This window comes from Leptidea sinapis, chromosome Z (assembly GCF_905404315.1).
Source record: "Leptidea sinapis chromosome Z, ilLepSina1.1, whole genome shotgun sequence".
NCBI classification, from domain to species: domain Eukaryota; kingdom Metazoa; phylum Arthropoda; class Insecta; order Lepidoptera; family Pieridae; genus Leptidea; species Leptidea sinapis.
The window spans coordinates 6,891,418-6,912,441 of record NC_066312.1 but is presented as its reverse complement, the minus strand read 5'-3'; the positions used below and the strand labels follow the sequence as shown (position 1 = coordinate 6,912,441).

General features: G+C 31.8%; 1 protein-coding gene across 12 annotated transcripts in view; it reads left to right on the top strand.

Moving 5' to 3' along the window:
- The first annotated feature begins 910 nt into the window (after positions 1-910).
- LOC126978278 (basement membrane-specific heparan sulfate proteoglycan core protein) overlaps positions 911-21,024 on the top strand; it is a 225,620-nt gene continuing 205,506 nt past the window's right edge. For 8 of the 12 annotated variants that reach the window (XM_050827015.1, XM_050827018.1, XM_050827017.1 and 5 more), the window contains exon 1: positions 912-1,078. In XM_050827015.1, coding sequence (XP_050682972.1) covers positions 1,019-1,078 — 60 coding nt within the window. In that variant the 5' untranslated portion in view covers positions 912-1,018. Of the gene's footprint in view, positions 1,079-21,024 lie in introns of all 12 variants that reach the window. The other 4 variants (XM_050827024.1, XM_050827023.1, XM_050827022.1 and 1 more) reach the window with 2 other exon arrangements.

The following is a 21,024-nucleotide window of genomic DNA, read 5'->3' as shown; positions in this document are numbered from 1 at the left end:
ACAGACGAGCAGAGTAAATAAATTTATTTTATCATACACTGAATCACGTAAGAAATAATTATTATAATTGTAACTTTATGCAGTCGCACGAAATATCATTTTCGTAAAGAAGCGCTCAGTTATATGTCATTCTGCTTTTGCTGTTGGGCTGGGTGATAAGCGCAAGAGAGGGGTCATGGAACTCTACAGCGCAGGGTCTCTAAGAGGGAAAGAGACGCATAGCTTTTCTTACACCTACCAATATCACCACTGCCTACTCGCTTTGGTAAGCGCAATTATGCACTATCAAAATGCTTAAAAAATAAGCAATTTTAACTGAAATATCATAAAAAAATTAAAAACTGGCCAGTTTTTTCTGTGCCTCTATTCTGTAAATCTATAGTAATTTTTTAAGTCTGTTTTTTTCCTTGGGTTATACTACTGAACTGATAATAATCATACCATAATATGTAGCGTGTTTCAGAGTAGGTTTTAATATATGATATGATAGTCCTTATTATCAAAAAACAATATTTTTTGACTTAGAAAAATACGTATATATTCGTATTACAAATAATTCAGTCATTACGTATGACAATTCATGTGTGTGAGGGTAGTGGACGAGGGTAGTTAATTTTATAGCAAAACAATGTTTGCCGGGCTAGCAATGAATACAAAATTTTTATTAAAAATTTTAACGTAAAAATGTAAGAGTTCTACAGTTTATAGAGCTGTAACAATCAGATTACGAGTCAGTATCTAATTAGGTAGAGATAGAGTTCTAGATAGGGGCGACATAAAATAACATATACATATTTGTAAGTTGTACAATGTTCGCACGTCAAAATGAGGCTTTATAATTAATGACATAAAGCGCATGCCTGTTTCGCGTAGGCTGCCGTTGCAAGATGCTCGTGCAGTTCTAAAGTTAGAACGAAACTTGTGAGAGCGTGGTTGTGACATTCGCGATTGGACGTTTGCGCGGAGCGGTTGATGTTTTCGCTCAACTTTCAACGAACCTATACTGTACACCACCAGAATGGGGGCCCGACCACTTACGGCGGCCTTTCTTCTCCTCATCACCTTGTTCTTCACCAAGGTAAGCCACTTATTTTAATTCTGTTAAGTTTTAAGCAAAACCAGAAACTTTTTGAGAACTTTGAAGTTTTTTTTTGTTTTTTATTATTTATTGTAATAATATCTAAGTAATTACGATGAATTTACAGTTGAGTGCTAAATATTATTTGCGCTCTTTGCTGTTACTGAAAAAGTTTCCTTTTTGCTAATAAACTTAATTCTTTCTAGGTTTTTATTTTTATTTTTCCTTATCGTTACGCTGTGTAAACATACTTTAATTTTATCTGAAGACAAAGACCGAAAACCAAAAAAGTATTGTAGTGAAGTATATTTTATGTATTTTTACAGCATTTTTGTAAATAGCGACGCTTTGCGACTTCATTAACTTAATCGTCCCGGTTAAGCACATCTATGTATTAGTCTAAGTTTATGAAGTTGTTGTAAATGCGATCCAAAATTGTTAATGTTACTGTTAGGCTGATTGGTATATGGTATACTTGTAGATTATATGTGATGTTTGAGGAGGGAATCAATTTTAAAATATTCATATTTTTTTTAAATATTCAACTAATTTCATTGTTAATGTTTCTTCCATATCGGTCCCCTGAGCTTTATTGTTTTATACTTTTACGGTCTTGTAGAAATAATTAGTTTATTGCGTATGCAATACAAATGGTACTTTAAATTATTTTACTATTTGAACCCAATAAAACAATATAATCCTCATTAAATCATTCGTTTCTTTACACTCGTAACTCCGGTCTTGTCGTTACTCATAATGACATCTAATATATAAATTTTCTTATGTCGCGGTGTTTGTAGTTAAACTCCTTCGAAACGGCTTGACCGATTCTCATGAAATATTGAGTGCATATTGGGTAGGTCTGAGAATCGGACAACATCTTTTTTTCATCCCCCTAAATGTTAAAAGTGGTCCGCGCCAAATTTTTTTTTTAATTTTTTTGACTTTTTTTTAAATTTGTTTGATTATGAGTCAACATTAAAAAATACATACAACTTCAAATTTTCACCCATCTACGATCAACAGTTACTTTTGTATCGCGATTTTAATATCGGCAATACAACGTTTGCGGGGTCAGCTAGTAAGTAATAATATTAATTCCGTCAAAAGTATGTACATTTCCTATTTATTTATTGGTTTATCAACAGTTTTTTAAATTACTATGTAAGAATTTAGATCCAATTATAGGCAAACACAGTTTGTTTGTTTTGGGTCCAAGTCAATCGAGATACAGCAAAGATTTATAAAGAAAATTAATAAACGTAACGCTATATTTAGTGTTACATGTCAATGTGGGTTTTGTATTGTAAATTAGTTTTTTTTTAAATACATTTACTCATAATTTTACTCATTTTTTTTTCGCGGCGGCAATTAAAGCCCAAATTGGTACCCTTTTACATACGATTTTCCTGACGATATAGGCGGAAAAGACGGAATTTTACGTATCTCTTTATATTTAGGTTTATCCAAATATATAAATCAGTATTTTCATTCATTCATTCAACTAGGGTATAGTTTGATCAAACAAAGGTTTTTTTTCTTAAATTTAACCTAGCGCTATTGTTAAGAACAGTATAGCCTAGGTGATTCGTCTTCACGCGGCGTCTCGTCGCCTCATTCGGCACTTCAAATGTATACGTTTTAGCCTCACCAAGGATTCTCTTACTTATCACCTTGTAATTGGATTCATTTTTTCAAGATGACTTCATCTCAAACCTTATGATACCTCTGAAGTAATCAAATTACTTATAATATCTCAACCGACGGTGAATAGATCTTTTAAAACCTTAGTCAAAGACTGTCTATTACTAAATTTTAGTTTAAATATAAAACAGCCTCGCATACTTCGTTGGATTTGAATAAATGAAGACTAGAAATATAATTAATAATTTAAACTTAACAAGATCTCAACCGTTTTTATGACTGTCGAATAATAACGCGTTTAGTGAATTTAAATCAAACTATATTATTATGTTTTATAATGATAATACTTAATCGTGTTTCTAGGGAAATAATAGACCCAAGTAAATATACTTCACATGACACCAGATAACCAGGGCAGTGTTAAATTTTTTAAAACATTAAATGATAACTTATCAACATTAAAAAAACAAAAAGTACGCACTTTTAATATGTAATAATAAGTTTAATTCATTGTTTAATTAGACATAATTTTGTTTGTCCACTGTATATTTGTTATTATAATGATAAATACATACATATAGCATGTACTATATTACTATACTATACTGTATCTACTTAGATACAAATAAAATTTGAAAAACAAAATTTTATGAACGACGCGGGTCTCGATCCCACGACCTCCAGCGTTCCGTGGGCTCTAACCAACTGAGATAGATAGATGTTTTAGTTTTTATGTTTACATTTCGCTTACTTAAACAAAAATTGAAAAAATTAGGCAAAACGGTTTGAAAACAATACGAACTCAATGCGCGGAGGCGTTGATTTAAAATATGATAAATAGCAAAAGTATTTTTTTTATGAGACGGACCACATGGAATTAGATTCATTGGGTACATCTGTAGGCACGTTAGTATGTATCCCTACTAATATTCTAAATGTGAATTTAAGTTTGTTTGTAACGCTTTCACGCCTAAACCACTGAACCGATTTTGATGAAATTTATTACAGAGAGATTGGGAAAGGACATAGGCTACCTTTTTTAGCGAACGAAAGACTTGGCGGGGTTGAAATAGGGGTTGGAAATTTGTATGAAAGTTTGTCATCATCGAAGATAACACCATGAAAATTTGTAATTAGGCACTTGATAAGGCATAAATAAATATTATGCTTTAGCGTTTTTAAAATTTAGATCTACGTGGGGTGAAGAAAGGAGATAAAAGTTCTATAGTTGGTAGATTATAAAAATATATTAACCACTGCAGTTTGCAACTATTGACGCGCACGAAGTCGCGGGTAAAAGCTAGCCATTCATAAATATGTATTATTTTTATTGAATCGATTTTTTATTGGAAAATTAGCGACTTGTACCAGACTTACACCAGCCCATCACTGTGCAGCTCAGATCATTTTTTTTAATTCAAAAGCTACAGCGCTTCTCAAATTGAAACTCAAACATAATATATATATATATAGCTAGTTAGCCGCACAGACGCTGATCTCTCAAAAGAAAAAAAATAGGCAAGTATTCGGTTTTAATGTAGTATATCGGCCGTATTCAATAACGTATCTCTATGTAATGATACATTGCTGTCACCGTTTAATGCGAAGATCTTATCTATCCATAGTTACGTCCAATATAGTTATAGTCCAATACTTTATGTCGATAGGTTACTCGTATTGAAATGTAATTAGCGTAAAAGGATATATTGGTTTACCTCTAGTAAGTTAAACTAAGGATAGATAGGTTATTCAAAACGCCCGTAAAGCAATCGGAAATTAATGATTTTATAATATGTTGTAATAAACTGATATGGAGTAATATCGTATTGTGTAAACAGCCCTTACATTACCGCTTTATAATTGCTAATTTTTAAAGTAGGTATTAAAATGGATATAGTATGTTACCCTTAAAAGATATACATATGCATTCCGGACTTTTCTGTAGACCTATATACTATATAAGGTACACAATTCAACTATACATTATTCTGTTACATCTCAATGGACTTAGATAGAATTTTCGTTGAATGCTCCCAGATGGCTTATTTTTTCCAACACCTCCAACAAATATCGACGACGAGCTGTATAGCCGAGTGGTTAGCGATCCTACCTACTAAGATAGAGGTCCCGGGTTCGAATCCCGGTAGGTGCAAGCATGTATATGATGAATATGGATGTTTGTTTCCAAGTCATTGATGTTTAAATGTATTTATGTATGTTTAAGTAAGTATATTGTATTAAATATATCATTGTCTTGTAATCCATAACACAGGCTATATATGCTTAACATGGGGCAAGATAATTTGTGTAAAAAGTGTGTCAATATTATATCGTTATGTATACAAAATATATACAAACACTAAAAAAATTATATAAGAAAACAGCATGATAATCGGTAGTCTTTTTTGAGTTTATCGCGGACAGCCAGACAGACGTTTCGGAGGACTCTCTTCTATAATATTAATGACAGCACAAAAAGGCGTCGTATACTCTAGCACTGTGTTACACAATTTTTATTATATCGACAAGTATCTTATTAGTAAAGGTCGTGCCAATTAACTCAGTTGTACAATTAAATTTCCAAGAAAACTTTGCAGATAGTCTGTGACTGAACTTGTAATAAAATAATCAACTGTAAGTATATAAAGTAACGAGAAATTGAGAAATTTTTTGATTGATTTATATATTTGTGGAACACTGTAAAGCTATCATATCGGTGCAGATTGTGAGTGTTCACTTTGAAAGAACTGATTATTACATTTTGATTACATTCGATAAAAAGTAGTGTTTGGGTTGTCATTCACATAATTTGATTGGAAACCTGATCAAAAGCGTTCATGGACCGATAAGTCCGTATATTAAATAGTACTTTTAAATAATATTTGTATGTTTTTTAATTAAAACATAACAGAAAAGCTTTAACTTAATGAATAACTTGTTTTTAAGGTATGGGCTTAAATTCAATTTAAAAAAAAGATATTTGCATAAGTAACAAATCCAACCTTACATGTTTTGCCTTTATGTCGCTTATATATTTTTAATTACTTTTAAATATTTTAATGATTTTGTTTTGATATTGAACTCATCGTCTACAGGATAAACTTAGTAATCTATAGAGTAGCGTGAAAAAATTCTTATGACAAAAACATAACAGAAAAACACATTTTTATGCTAAAAAAATCGAAGATCCTTAAATATCGATGAATTTGTCGATATCTCACTCTCATCACTCATCACGATATCTCTGTAACCATAAGCCGTAGAGACTTGAAATTTGGTAGGAATATTCCTTTCGCCGAGGTCAGCTAATAACGGATTTTACGATATTCCACTCGCAGGAGATTTTTTTTCTTATTAACAGAACAACGTCTGTCGGGTCAGCTTGTATAAGATGCAAGTTTAAAAATAAATAAAAGAAGAACAGATCAACGATGTAAGATTGAGCGTCGCTAGGGTGCTTATTAGATTTACTCTCGCGAGAATAGCACCTTAAAAGCCTTTAACACACAAACAAGTATGCATATGCCGGGAACAAAATTAGGCGCTTCGCAAGTTGTGCCTTTATCCGTGGTTTACCAAGAACAAGAACGATAAAGGTAGCACATTTATTGTCTAGGCATAAACTAAATTTGTAATAGGATTGATTTTAGTTACTAGATTTGTATTATAATATACTAGCTGACCCAGCAAACGTTGTATTGCTATAAAGTAAATATTGTATATAAAGTAATAAAAAAAAATAATAATTAAAATTTTTAGGGCATAAAAATAGATGACGACCGATTCTCAGACCTACCAAATATATCATACATAAAATTTATCGTTCTCCAATAATCATTATATTCAATTGCCATATTGCAACTGCGTGTCTGTGGATTGATTAGAATAATATTAAAATCGCGATACAAAAGTAAGTGTTGATCGTACATGGGTGAAAATTTGAAGTTGTATGTATTCTTTAATGTTGAATCATAATTAAAAAAATTTTTTGGGGTGGACCACCCTTAACATTTAGGAGGATGAAAAATAGTTGTTGTCCGATTCTCCACTCTAGCCGATATGCACGCTAAGATTCACGAAAATCGGTTGAGCCGTTTCGGAGCAGTTCTATTACGTACACCGTGACACGAGAATTTTATATATTAGCATTCGCGTGCACTATAAGTACTATATGAATACATAGGTGATTTTAGGCCGTGTTAATACTTTGTACGATATAAATGGTCACGGTGACATAATCTATTGACTTTAAAATAATTGTCTGTTTTTCATCAATAGCGGCAAAATGAGCCAAAAGCTTGCAAATGGTGTTTGAATGATTGATCAAAAATTATGGAAGTAATATCGTTTTGTCAAAAACAGTCCTTAAAATATCATATATAGAGATTTTTTTAGCTTGTTGTATACTTCACGTTATACATTACTTTTAATAATATTTACTCGCAGTAACATAATCAGTTTTCCATTCTAGTCATCGTTCTAGAAATTCTCTTCAAAATCTGTGCAATCGTTTCCGACATAAGCCCTAACAAACAGACTGACAATTTTTTCAATAATTTAGAAAATAAAACTGTTTTATGTTACTACAAAAAGAAAAATGAAATCGCTTTGGATACCATTAGAATATTTAAACCACAGTAAGAATCTTAGCGAATCGCAAAATTTCCTGAAAATAATGATAATGAACAAAATATTAAAAATACAAATCTTGGGCCGGACAATGCAACAACTAACTGTAACTCAGGAATAATAAATATATTTCAAAAGGCGCATAATCAGTAAAATTTTGTTGCCTTTATGGTTATTCTTCACCTTAAACTGGTGTCCATTTCTATCGTTGTAAATCCTATTTAAACTGTATTTAATTTTCATACGTTATAATCTCATAAAATTAAATTGTCCATTATAATGAATAGTGATTATAATTTGAGGATTTGTTAAATTAAATTTTGTCTTTTAAATTCATCGAAAATAAGTTTTAGTTTGAATAAAATGTTATTTATTTTAAATGGAATACGAGATTATATCTGCGATGAAAAGATGGGACGCGATGAAAATATTTTTTGTGGCTTTGACGAACATAAATTGGTGAAGGATTATAAAATAATTCTTATGTCAATACAGTTATTTCATTTTTAAAATCTATACGAATTTCGTATGATAAAATAATTGTACATGTAAGATGCAAATCACTTAAAGTATTTGTAGTATAATTAATATCCATCAATACTTATTGACTTTATTATCTCAATTGTGTGTGAAATTTTTATTAAGTACTTTCAATACATATTGAGTTAATTATATCAATTGTGTGTGAAAGATCTCAAATATTTATTAGGCACTTTTATGAATTAGTTTTATTTGCAATATTTGTCTTATTTTCGAGAGTTTTGTTTTGATGAATATCACAACTTATGTCGTACAAATGCATCCTGAATTCCTTTGACTTATCATACTTCAGCTACCAAGCCTCTTTTAACTAATTTGTCTACTGAAACACAAACAATGGACGAGAATGAAATAAATTTCAGTTTATATACATGTTTTCAAATAAAAGAAATAATTTCTCTCTAATAGTATAAAAATAATGTAATGATATTTAATTCAGTACACGTTATTTAACTAAATTATGCGGTGTTATAATATTTTCATTGGTTGTATTAATTAAGGGATTAGCCCTTCTTAATTACAATATTGTTTTTTCTACAAACGTTAAATCGCACGAGGAATATATTTTTAAAATTTTTGTTTCATCATGCCAAAGAAGTATTACTTCTTGCATGTGGTACGGGTTAATAAGTGTTAGCAGAAAGTCGATTGTCTGCTCAAGTTCATACAATGAATGTACATAGGAGTGGTGAGAAAGATCGACGCAGTTGTAAACTCCATGATCAATTTGGGTGTGTAATATAAATAAGCAAGTTCCAGAACGGAAGGGTGACTGCGAGTGGAAAATTATCGAAAATCTCATTTATATATTTCGGTTGCACGTGACGTTATTTCCGCCAGATTTTCATAAACTGTCATCAAGTCGTTTGATGCACTTTGAGTGATATTTATCGTGAAATATCATTGCCAATTCCGAATTTATTTTCATCCATAAACAATAACAGCGATGCTGACTGATTTATTTATTATGAACGAGCATATTATTCTGCGACTCAAACGAATACGCAGAAAGGAATCAAATACTTTAAATAGCATTTAATATCAACAATCTAACGCTTTATCTGTACTTAAATAGCCAGACACAAACATACAGAAGGCATCGTGAGGCTAAATGAACATTAATAATATTTTCATTAAAGGTACATCAAAATGCTATTTGGCTTTTGATCCACACTTGGATAAATAACTATTATTGATAATTTAATAAATATCTCCAACACTTGAATAATTGATTTTGCGTGCTACATGATAAGTGTTAACATAATACTGAAAATGTGTGTGCTTTCCCGGGACATAAAAAGAATAAGAAAGTCTCAGGCCCAAGGGTGGAAGAGGCGGTTATTTGCATTTACCCGTAGGAGGCTCTTTTGCACAGGATGCCGGCTAGAGTATGGGTACCACAACGGCGACACATTTCTGCCGTGAAGCAGTAATGTGTAAGCATTATCGTGTTTCAGTCTGAAGGGCGCCGTAGCTAGTGAAATTACTAGGCAAATGAGACTTAACGTCTTATGTCTCAAGGTGACCAGCGAATTGTAGTGCCGCTCGAAAGTATTGGATTTTTCAAAAATTCTGAACGCCACTGCATTGTAATGGGCAGGTGGTATCAATTAACATCAGCTGAACTTCCTGCTCGTCTCGTCACCTATTGTAATAATAAAGAACAATTGCATGAACCTAAATCCACTTTCATGAGTAAAAACATTCTAGGATATGAAATTTATATTTCAAAGGAATACCATGTTAGCAGTCAACGATGGAAGCATTCACAGGGGAAAAAGTTCTATCAATCGCACTCTCTGACATACTCACTTACACGAGGAGGAATGCTTTAACACTATTGTTTTCGTCGCGACTCTCGCATAGTTTGACGGCGAATTGTTCTAAATTTGGAGTAATTATCTAGTCATAAGCTGACTAAAGTTTTGGACGCCATTTAAAGTTTTAGCAGGTTCGTAGTATTGAAATTTTACTCTTGCCTATTTATATAAAGATACTGAAGTGTGCAGTAAGACTCCTTTGACTTACATAAGACTCGATGATTTCCCCTAAGAGTAAACCATTAATATAACTTAAAACCCCTTATTTTATTAGTTTTATTTATTTGTTGTTAATTGATTGTAATATTAAAGTCAATCCTATTAAAATTTTTTGATATTTTAAAATTAATTATCAAAATGTCAGATATAAACTTGTTTTCGGTTTTCGTATTCATATGTACCTTTATTCGACGTTTTATATGATTGGCCACGGTCTTGTGATTCATCTGGTGTTACTCTTGTATGTCAGTAGGCTGAGGTGATCACTTACCATCAGGTGACCCTTATGCACGTTTGTCCACCTCTTCCATAAAAAGTTTAAAGCAGTAATATTGCATTGTCACTACATAATAAGGCCACAGATTACTTATTAACCACAGGAATATGTAAATCACTGCTTAAATTAAAATTATCCTTCTTGCAGTCACTATTTATGCGATCATAGTTGTTATTATTTTATGCTACGACTTACTCATGCATGGCATTATATAAATAAAATAATATATTCGAGGAAAACGTTTGTTCGTTATACAATATTAAAACTCAAGACATTTTTAAAAGTTTATTCATATTGAATTGCAGTCTATATCTGCCATTTCGTTGCCATCTGGTAGGTTAAAAGTCAAAAAAAGCATTTATTTTCTCAAAATTTATTCCTTTAGAATACTTTTGATTTCACTTCAAACACTACCACCGCTTCGGAAACAAATGGCACTCTGAGAGAGAAGAAACATTGCAAGAAGTTCTCCCAGTATTCTTTTTTTTGCGCTCTTTTTTATAAAATATACAATATTGAGCTGTCATTGTTATTACTATAAAATAAGCATAATCTACTCCCAGGCTGTTCGATTACTTAGATATTCAGCAGGTAGTGACACCTATCCGTTGCTGTAGAAATTTCGGGACTTTTGGTCAAAAAAAAACACGACAAGTAGTTTTGGCATTCTTTTCAGCCGTTCCAGCTGTTTTCTCTCAACTTCTTATTTCATTCATCAGTTGGTTCCAGTAGAGATGCGAATCATGGGTTCCGCCCGGCAGTTAAAGTTCATAATGAACAAAACATACCAATCCTACCACATACACATCATCACCATATTGCGAGTTAACACAGGCTTTGCCCCAGTCTGTGAATGCTGACCGACTATTCTCATCCACTATTCATCACCAGGTATGAACCTATTCACGACCCCTTTTTCAAATGGGTCAATACAGTTTTGTGTTCAATTTCCAATTCTTCTTCGATACGCCGATCTTGATCCATTTTTTCTAAAATGGCGTCCTTTTCATTGGAAACAGGGTGACCAGATGAGGTGCATGTTTGACATCAAAACTCCAGGGTTTAAAACTCTTAAACCAACTTTGTGGTACTCGTCCATAAACGTTGTATTTTTCATTTTTCGTAATAAATGCAGTAGAAATAAGCTTCAACGTTTATCGATATGATTTGTAGAAAGTATATGCTCAGATGGTCAATTAAATAAATTATTTCGCGTATGCACTACATATATACTTTTCTATACATTTAGTAATATCATAGTGTCTATAGGCAGTGTACAAGAATTCTGTTGAATATTTACTCAGTTGAAGTTCGTTTTGGTGGTAGCCATCTTGACCATATCTTTATACGTATCAGGGCCTACCGGATATATAAAAAAAACAACATACTTTTTGACACAAACTCAAATAACTACACTTGTTCAAATATGATTACCAACGATATTGCGATAAGCATTATCTGAAAAACATTCGCAAATTTTATACTAATAGATTAATAGTATCAAAATACATCAAATCTTTTATTCGGTGAAAGTTTTTTTTTATGACAGTAAGGGACGAGACGTGAAGGACGTAATGCTGATGGTAATCAATACGCCCATTACAATGCAGTGCCGCACGGGATTCTTGAAAAACCCAATAATTCTGAGGGGCACTACAATTGTAGTTGTCACCAGACATAAGATGTTAAGTCTCATTTGCCCAATAATTTCACTAGTTACGGCCCCCTTTAGACCGAAACACAGTAATGCTGCATCCTGTGCAAAGGAGCTAATATCGCGTAATCGGAGTCTCCATTTAGGCATAGAGAATACCTGTAGTTAATGTGAGTTGAAGGCTCCGTTTGAATTTAGAATTTCAAATTTAGAAATCATTTCAAATTGCCTCATATTCTGCATAATAACTTAAGTGAGCGTAGTGTTTAAATTCTCTTTGATCTTAAAGCCTCGTGTTATTTGGTTTCAAATGACCGTTCGCTAGATTGCTACCAGAAGGTTATCCAATGTGTTATCATTTTTGTGTCAATCTCCTACAATACATGATAGTTAACGAGGCCTTTTTTCTGATTTTTCGGACAATTATCAGCGTCCAGTTTATCGTATATGACCCCTCCCATTCCTTGCACAATACGCGATAACACCAATTTGCTCTTTAAATATAAACCCGATGATTAAGAATTAGATAGACAATCGTGGGTTTGATTTTTATTGCTAACTTGGTTAGCTTTTATCATTCTCATTTTTGCCACGAAAACCAATTTAAATTTTAAGGCACAAGGCAAGTTTCACTTACTTTCAATTAGATTTTCTGTACATCACCTACTCCCAAAACATTAATGAACTCGTGTTAGATCACGGTGTAAATATTTTTTCCAGCTCTGAACCCTCTTGAACGTTGGGACGATTATGTCGTAATATTTTTTTTTTGTAAGGTAAAGGATAGGTATATGTTTAATCGTAGTATTTACCTTAGATATTTAAACATATATACCATCTCATAAGAAAGCTATTTATGCATTTCCATCAGACAATCAGTGCAATGTAAAAAAAATTACAAATCGAGGTAAAATTGGTCCTAGGTCTCGTGTATGAGTATTTATTCTAACTGTAGGTTTTGTCCTGTAGAGTTAAAACAGTTTCTCAAGACATTTGTTTTTCCTTTATCATGGATGATCGGTTAATGAGTTGGGGACGACTCAACACCGGTTTCAATAGACATCTGCTGTCTTTAATCTGCTAGGGTGGCGATCAATCCAAATATGTACGTTATGTTGATAAGCTGTCCACGGAAATGATGATTCGCTGTTTCTGCTCCTTCAATTTATATCTAAAAATTACTAATAACTACAAATTTTTTAATCTGTTTAATCATAAAGCCGAATCTAGAAAGTATTTTTTTTTTAATCTAGAAAGTTTGACGCCGTCGCGGTGTTTAAAATTTCGTTTGAAATTAGAAATCACTTCACACTATACTAGAGGGTTCTTTATCGACTAACTCCAGGGTGATGCTATTGTAAATATATTACATTTAATTTTTTTTGACTTTAGAAAAAAAAAACTACTGCTTAAAGCAGAAGAGCTTTCAAGGAAATAATGGTGCTTTTCTATTATATTATCTTGTTATGATTCTTCAAATTAATTAAATTTTGTGGGTTGCTCAAGTATTGAACAAATTTTATCAAACATAACTGAGTATATCAAAATGTATGTGAGTTAATATAAATAAATTGTTATCAGAACATATTGTCATCACCGCCCACTGTCTTTACTCATAAGATACATAATAGCTTTAAGGGTAAATGTATACACTTCTATAATAAAGTCCCAGCCACTGTTCAGGCATTGTCTATAAATAAATTTAAATGTTTTATAAAAAAATGGCTCTGTCGTAAATCCTATTACTCCACTGCTGAATATCTAAATGATCGGACAGCCTGGGACTAGATTGTGATTATTTTATAGCAACTGTACAATATTGTATATTTTTATTGAAAAGAGCGCAAAAAAAAAGAATGCTGGGAGAGTTTCTTGCGCCGCTTCTTCTCTCTCAGAGCGCCATTTGTTTCCGAAGCGGTAGTAGTATCTAGTAGTATAAGAAAGGACATCAAAAAGAATTCTAAAGGAATCAATTTTGAGAAAATAAATGCCTTTTATGCCTTTTATGCCTTTTTACTGTTGGCACAGCAGTTAAAAATGCGTTTAGACTATAAAGTAAATGTATTACGTGAATAAATCTACTCAAACCTTAACGAGTTTAGATCTAGTTAAGCAACATTACTCAACTCAATTTTTTTATTAAAATGAACAAAAAAACGTATTCAGTTCAGACATGGTAGAAGTTGAATCATCAAAGAAACCAGCGAGAGAATGAGTTACTAGAAGTAAACAAATGTATTATTAGAAGTCGGAATATCTTTGGGTATATTTCTAATAATACTACCTACACAACAAATTTAAAAGATATCTTATACCACGTACTTCATATTTTTAACTTTAGAAATTCGCGGCAGGGAATTAGTTCGAAATAAGAATACGTTTGATTTTAAGTGTCGCTTTTTTGTTTCAATAGAAAAATTTAAAATTCCCTTTAAAATCTAGTAAAACATAAATCAGTTTCCAAAAACGTGGGTAGTTGAGAAATCCGTGACCGTGGCAATACTTTTAAAACCTATTACTTGATATGCGTTTACAAAAATCTAATAAGTAATAAGGTTAATTAATTATTAGTAGGTTTAGGAAAAAACTTATATTTTAATATATTCATATCTTATCTTTACAGTAAGTATTGCATTTTTCGAAAGTACAAGCTTGTTCCTAAAAAATAATTTAGTCGAATCAGAGGTGATTAAACTATTATGTGATAAGACATATGAGTAGGACACCAAGATAACAAAAGATAATAGCGCCCTATATTGTTATCAACTTTGCTTAATCGGGATGCAACTGTTGTTCTATTGCCGGGTGCATAAATCGTTACTTACCAAAATAACTAAATAATATCACTAAAGTAATTCAATTTAAAAAAAAGTGTTTTGTTAATTATTGAATTTATACATCTTTTGGATCGTAGAAAAATTATCAAAGTGATTTTTTACGATGCACGCGCACACCGTCACGCAAATTCGACACCTTGACGTTAGTTGGTCAATTTAACCATTTGTAACATACTTCAGTTACTCAAGCCTCTTGTTACTCATATATCTACTGAACCACAACTAACAGACGAGAGTTAAGTAAATTTCAACATATAATAAATTTATATACATGCTTTAAAATAAAAATAAATAATTTCTCTGTAATTGTATAAAAGTAATTTATTGATATTTAATTCCATATTATTTAACTAAATTATGCGGTAAAATAATATTTTCATTAGTTATATTTAATACGTTCTTTATTACATTGCTTTTTCTACAAACGTATAATAGCACGGGCAATAAATTTTAATATAATATAATATAATATAATATAATATAATATAATATAATATAATATAATATAATATAATATAATATAATATAATATAATATAATATAATATAATATAATATAATATAATATAATATAATATAATATAATATAATATAATATAATATAATATAATATAATATAATATAATATAATATAATATAATATAATATAATATAATATAATATAATATAATATAATATAATATAATATAATATAATATAATATAATATAATATAATATAATATAATATAATAATATTTTAAATGGGGGGATAGAACAGGATCATAACTCTAGATATCCTTTTTCCTGAGGGTCTTGGGACGGGATATTTAGATAAGTAACCGACACAGTCGTGAAAAAATCAAATAATATAATATAATATAATATAATATAATATAATATAATATAATATAATATAATATAATATAATATAATATAATATAATATAATATAATATAATATAATATAATATAATATAATATAATATAATATAATATAATATAATATAATATAATATAATATAATATAATATAATATAATATAATATAATATAATATAATATAATATAATATAATATAATATAATATAATATAATATAATATTAGACATGGAACAATCCAATAACAATATTATCACGAGCTCAGCTGATGTAATAACTTCTGAACAGATTAAACACTCTTTAAGTAAAATGTTAAATTGGAAGGCACCAGGGCAGGATAAAGTTCAGAACTACTACCTTAAATATTTTACCAAGACGCACGACCACCTCGCCATGCTATATACGAGAGTTCTGAAAGGGGAAGAATTATTAGAAGATTGGCTAACAACAGGCAAAGTAATTTTAATACCGAAGAATAAGGATACCGAAAATCCAAAGAACTGGCGCCCAATCGCATGTTTACCGAGCATGTACAAACTCCTAACTTCGCTATTATCCGACCAATTGTATACTCACTGCCTGACAAACAATATCATGGCCCCAGAGCAAAGAGGATGTCGGCGCGGGGCTCGGGGATGTAAAGATCATTTGATGCTAAACAAGGCAATATTGGAGGATGCACATGAGGCTCAAAAGAACTTAAGCATGGGATGGATAGACTATCAGAAGGCGTTTGATAGTGTATCGCATGAGTGGTTGCTCCGCGTCTTGGACATTTATAGATGCCCGCCGGTAATTAAAAGTTTCCTTGAAAGGGCAATGCCCAAATGGAAGGTTATAATGACGGCAAAGGGCTCTGCAGACTCTTACACTACTGAGCCGATTTATGTTAGGCGGGGTATCTTTCAGGGAGATTCGTTATCTCCATTGTTATTCTGCTTAGCAATTAATCCGATTTCTACTATTCTAGAGAAATATCAAAACAAAGGATATCATCTTAAGGACAGCGTATGGATTAATCACTTAATATATATGGACGACCTTAAAGTTTATGCAAACAATAAAACTAACCTAAAAATTTTACTAGATAGTGTCGAAATTTTCACTACAGATATAGGCATGTCGTTCGGCCTGGATAAATGTAATATACTTCATATAACCGCTGGCTATAGAAACCATACTGATGGCAATGAACATATACTACTGAACGGAAATACCTTTAAGCAATTAAAATTAGACCAAACATACAAATATTTAGGAATTAACGAATCTGGGAAAATAAATCATAGCGACATAAGGGACCAACTAACGAAAGAATATTTTAGGAGAGTTAAAAAGATTACAAATTCTTATTTAAATGCGCGAAATCTAATAAAAGGGATTAATACATACGCTGTACCTGTTCTGATGTACTCATTTGGAGTCATAAATTATAAAAATAGCGACTTAAAACGGATCGATATGAAGACGCGTAAGTTGTTAGCGATCAAGAAGGCTCACCAGCAAAAGGCAGATGTGGATAGAATTTATTTACCCATAGCAATGGGTGGCAGAGGATTGATTAATTTAGAAAACTTATACAAAGCTCATATTTTGAAATATAAACAATATTTAGAACAGAAAAATGATAAACTCATAGAAGCAATAACACAACACGATAAGAACAGAGAAACACATTCAATTTATAAAGACTCGTATGAAATAGAAAAAGAACTGAAGCTAACAACGGGCAAAGATCACACCAAAATTGAAATTAAAAATAGCATAATAAAGAAACAGAATGAAGCCTGGAGAAACAAGAGCCTGCATGGGCAATTCCCTAAAAAGGTCCTCGACCTTGCCAATGTGGACAAAGAGCTTACATTTAAATGGCTGAAGAAACAACCTATTTCGCCAACATTGGAGTCGTCTCTATTTGCTATACAAGATCAGGCAGTGCTAACGCGACAGCACGAACGCGATATATTGAAAAGAAATACAGATGGCAAATGCCGCTTGTGTGCAAATAAAGACGAAACCGTACAACATATTTTAGCAGGATGCGAAAAACTCGCTGGAACATATTTTGTAAAAAGACACAATAATTTAGTTCAATATGTATTTTGGTGCTTGGCTAAGAAGAACGAAATCGATGTAAACAAGTTATGGTGGCAGGAAGAACTGAAGCAACCGATGTTAAAAGAAAATAGTATAGCCAAACTAATGTGGGAAATCCCTGTCCAAACTGACATTACAATTACTCACAATAGACCAGATCTTATTCACATAGATAAACAAAACAACCATACTTACCTTATAGATATCTCGGTACCATCGGACTATAACATTGGAGCTAAGGAAATAGAAAAAATTAGCAAATATCACCCGCTAAAAGTGGAACTCTCCAGGCTATGGAACACCACCGTCTCAATTATTCCGATTGTAGTAGGAGCCACGGGTGCAGTAACGAAGAGCCTTAAGCGGTATTGTGACAAATTAGATGCAAATATTAACATACACATACTACAAAAACAAGCAGCACTTCATTCTTCCACCATAATTAGTAAGGTGCTTGGAGATACCGTTTTCGTTTCACAATCATCGCAGGCACATCAACAACACACAGCAAACTCAAACACACAGTCAACGTCTTCATACCATTCATCCACATCTGACACTCAACTCCAAGGATCGACCGTTCGATCACACAATATTTTAAATGGGGGGATAGAACAGGATCATAACTCTAGATATCCTTTTTCCTGAGGGTCTTGGGACGGGATAATTAGATAAGTAACCGACACAGTCGTGAAAAAATCAAATAATATAATATAATATAATATAATATTTTTTCAAGAATTTTTGTTTTTATTACTCTCCATAATATATTTTTTTCATTGGAACAACCTAGGGTGGAGTGGCCACAGAAAGGCAAAAATGGTTAAGAATATATGAACGAGGCTTTTGCTAAGACACGTAGAAATGGAGAAAAAGAGATATTTACGAATGATATACTGTTTGATTAAAAGGCTAATTATAATAATAATATTTCACTTTCACACTTTTAGTCTTTGGGTCTCTGCCATTTTTTGTCTGTTGACTGATTTCCAATATCTTTACTTTCATACTTTAATATGAATCCACATTATATTAATGTCTATTAAAAATAAATAAATAATAATAATAAATCATATTTTTAAGCGTCGGTGTCACAATAAGTTGATTTATTGACTCTCACCATGGAGCCCCCAGTTCGATCCTCGTCTCCCCACCTACCAATGTGTTTCGGTCGGCAATGCTCTCGTGATTACCCCGATGTAATGAGATAGTAGTAATCACATACCATCAGGAAGAAAGAAAGAAAAAATGTTTATTGACGTCATTATATATTCTGTTCTTAAAGTTATAGTATTCTAATTATGATCTAATGACACCAATGGGCCTCCAACTCAGCATAGTTGTGGTTTCGAAAGAATCCACAACGCTGGTCTTCCGTGGACACCCAGAGAGCGTTACTATCGCGCAGTCCTATCACACGAAGGTTTACAAACTATTAACTATTTATGAACTGACCCGTATGCTCGTTGGTCCTCCTCTTCCATTATAAAAAGTCTATTTATCAAATACCTTTCACTAAATCAAAAAAAAAAGACAAAAATTGAGAGTGAGACATTAAATTATTCAAGTTTATTATTTATACAATCAAAACAGAATGGCCAGTGTATGTATGAATATCAAAACTACATTACATTAAACGCCATTATTGTTTCTAAACTTTGACACTTACGTAAGTATTTTTTACTCGTTTCATTTAAATTTTATGAAGTCACAAGACCTTGGTGCTATTAGCCATTGTATAAATAGTCGTGTGTTGAGACGTGCGAATGAGATGGGTACACATCCTCCAGTACATACTTACAGGCGTCTGACATCAAACATGGACCTAATCTAAGCTTAAAAGACATTTAAAGCCGCTTTTACGATATGTGTACTTGAGTGAGGTATACTTTGATAATGAATAATCAACTATGGATATCAAACCGATGATGCTTTTGAATACAATTGAAGTATTTTTTATGGGAATTAACGACGTAATGGCTTACCTAGCACCATAGACTTAGAATATACTAGTGCTAAGGATTTTTAAAATTTTAAGTAAACTTTTTGGATGCTAATTTAAATTAGCCGAATAGAAGACACTACAATAAGTTTATGATCTATACTGTATTCGACGCAATAAATACATTTTATTTCACTTCATAGCGTATAGATGATCTGACAGCCCGATAAGCGTGATAATGATAATTATTTAGTTTACAGTCATTTACAGTCATTAACGGCCGTTCCCAATATTCAGTCTCTCTCTTACTTGAGATAAAAATCGTAACTATCTTTGACTTTTTTGTCCCAATAAACTTATCGACGGTAACTCACCTTATCCATACACGCTTTCTGTCAATAAGACGACGTATAGCTTACCAGCGATAGAAGTTTGTATGGAAATTGCAATTTACACGTCCCCACACAAGGCGATAAGAATGACTTATCGGGTATATTGGGACAGCATGAGATTATTGACACACTTGACTAATTACTGACAGTAGAAGGTAGTAATTTATCTCTATCTGTAGACAGTATATTGGGACCAGTCGTTACAAATCAAATGTAAATGACTGCGTTAGCCAGTTATTTAATAAAAAAATACTTAATAACAAGCTTGGCTGACTTTTTACGACGTGTCAATCGGTTATAGTATCAATAAATTTGCTTACCTTTTCTATCTTGCTTTATCTCCGTTAGAGATGTTGTTCTTACTCGCAGGTTACCATACCAGTGTTTACCAACCTTCTTTAGGCCATGCCCCACCTTAATTTTTCTAAAATTTTTATGCCCCCCATACATAATTTATAACCTCTAACAATTGTTTTGATCCCTTAATATATTTAAATGATAAGTTTTAGGTAGAAATCACTATAAATTTGTTATCAAAATGTCGTCAGTACAATTTCAAAAGATGTAATGAAAAACTGAAATTCAAAATAATTTTAATATTCATTTTTTCTATATTAATTTAGTGCGATCCTTGATCCAGATTTTATATTAGGTTCCAATTTACCTAGATTCAATCTCAAGTCTCCGCGTTGTGCTTAATCAATATTTTTTTTTATCAGTAAATCATTTATAGTAACTAAATCTACATTCAGCTAAACGGTAGTAAAAGTTTCTTGCACATCATTGGAATTTGCCTTTTTTGTTAAATTTGTCAACGATATCTAGCATTGCATTTAAATAACCCAAAGCGAAAGGGTTAAAATCGTGTCACCACCAAATACCCACAGCTTCATCTAGTTATAAAAATATGAATTAACTTTCGAAAAGGTTAATCATATTAAGAACTTTGTGGTGTGTCATTCATAATTCAGACGAGATGTGTGTGTATTTTTATCTTAATGCAGTTTCTATTTTCAATTATAATACCTATAACGGAATT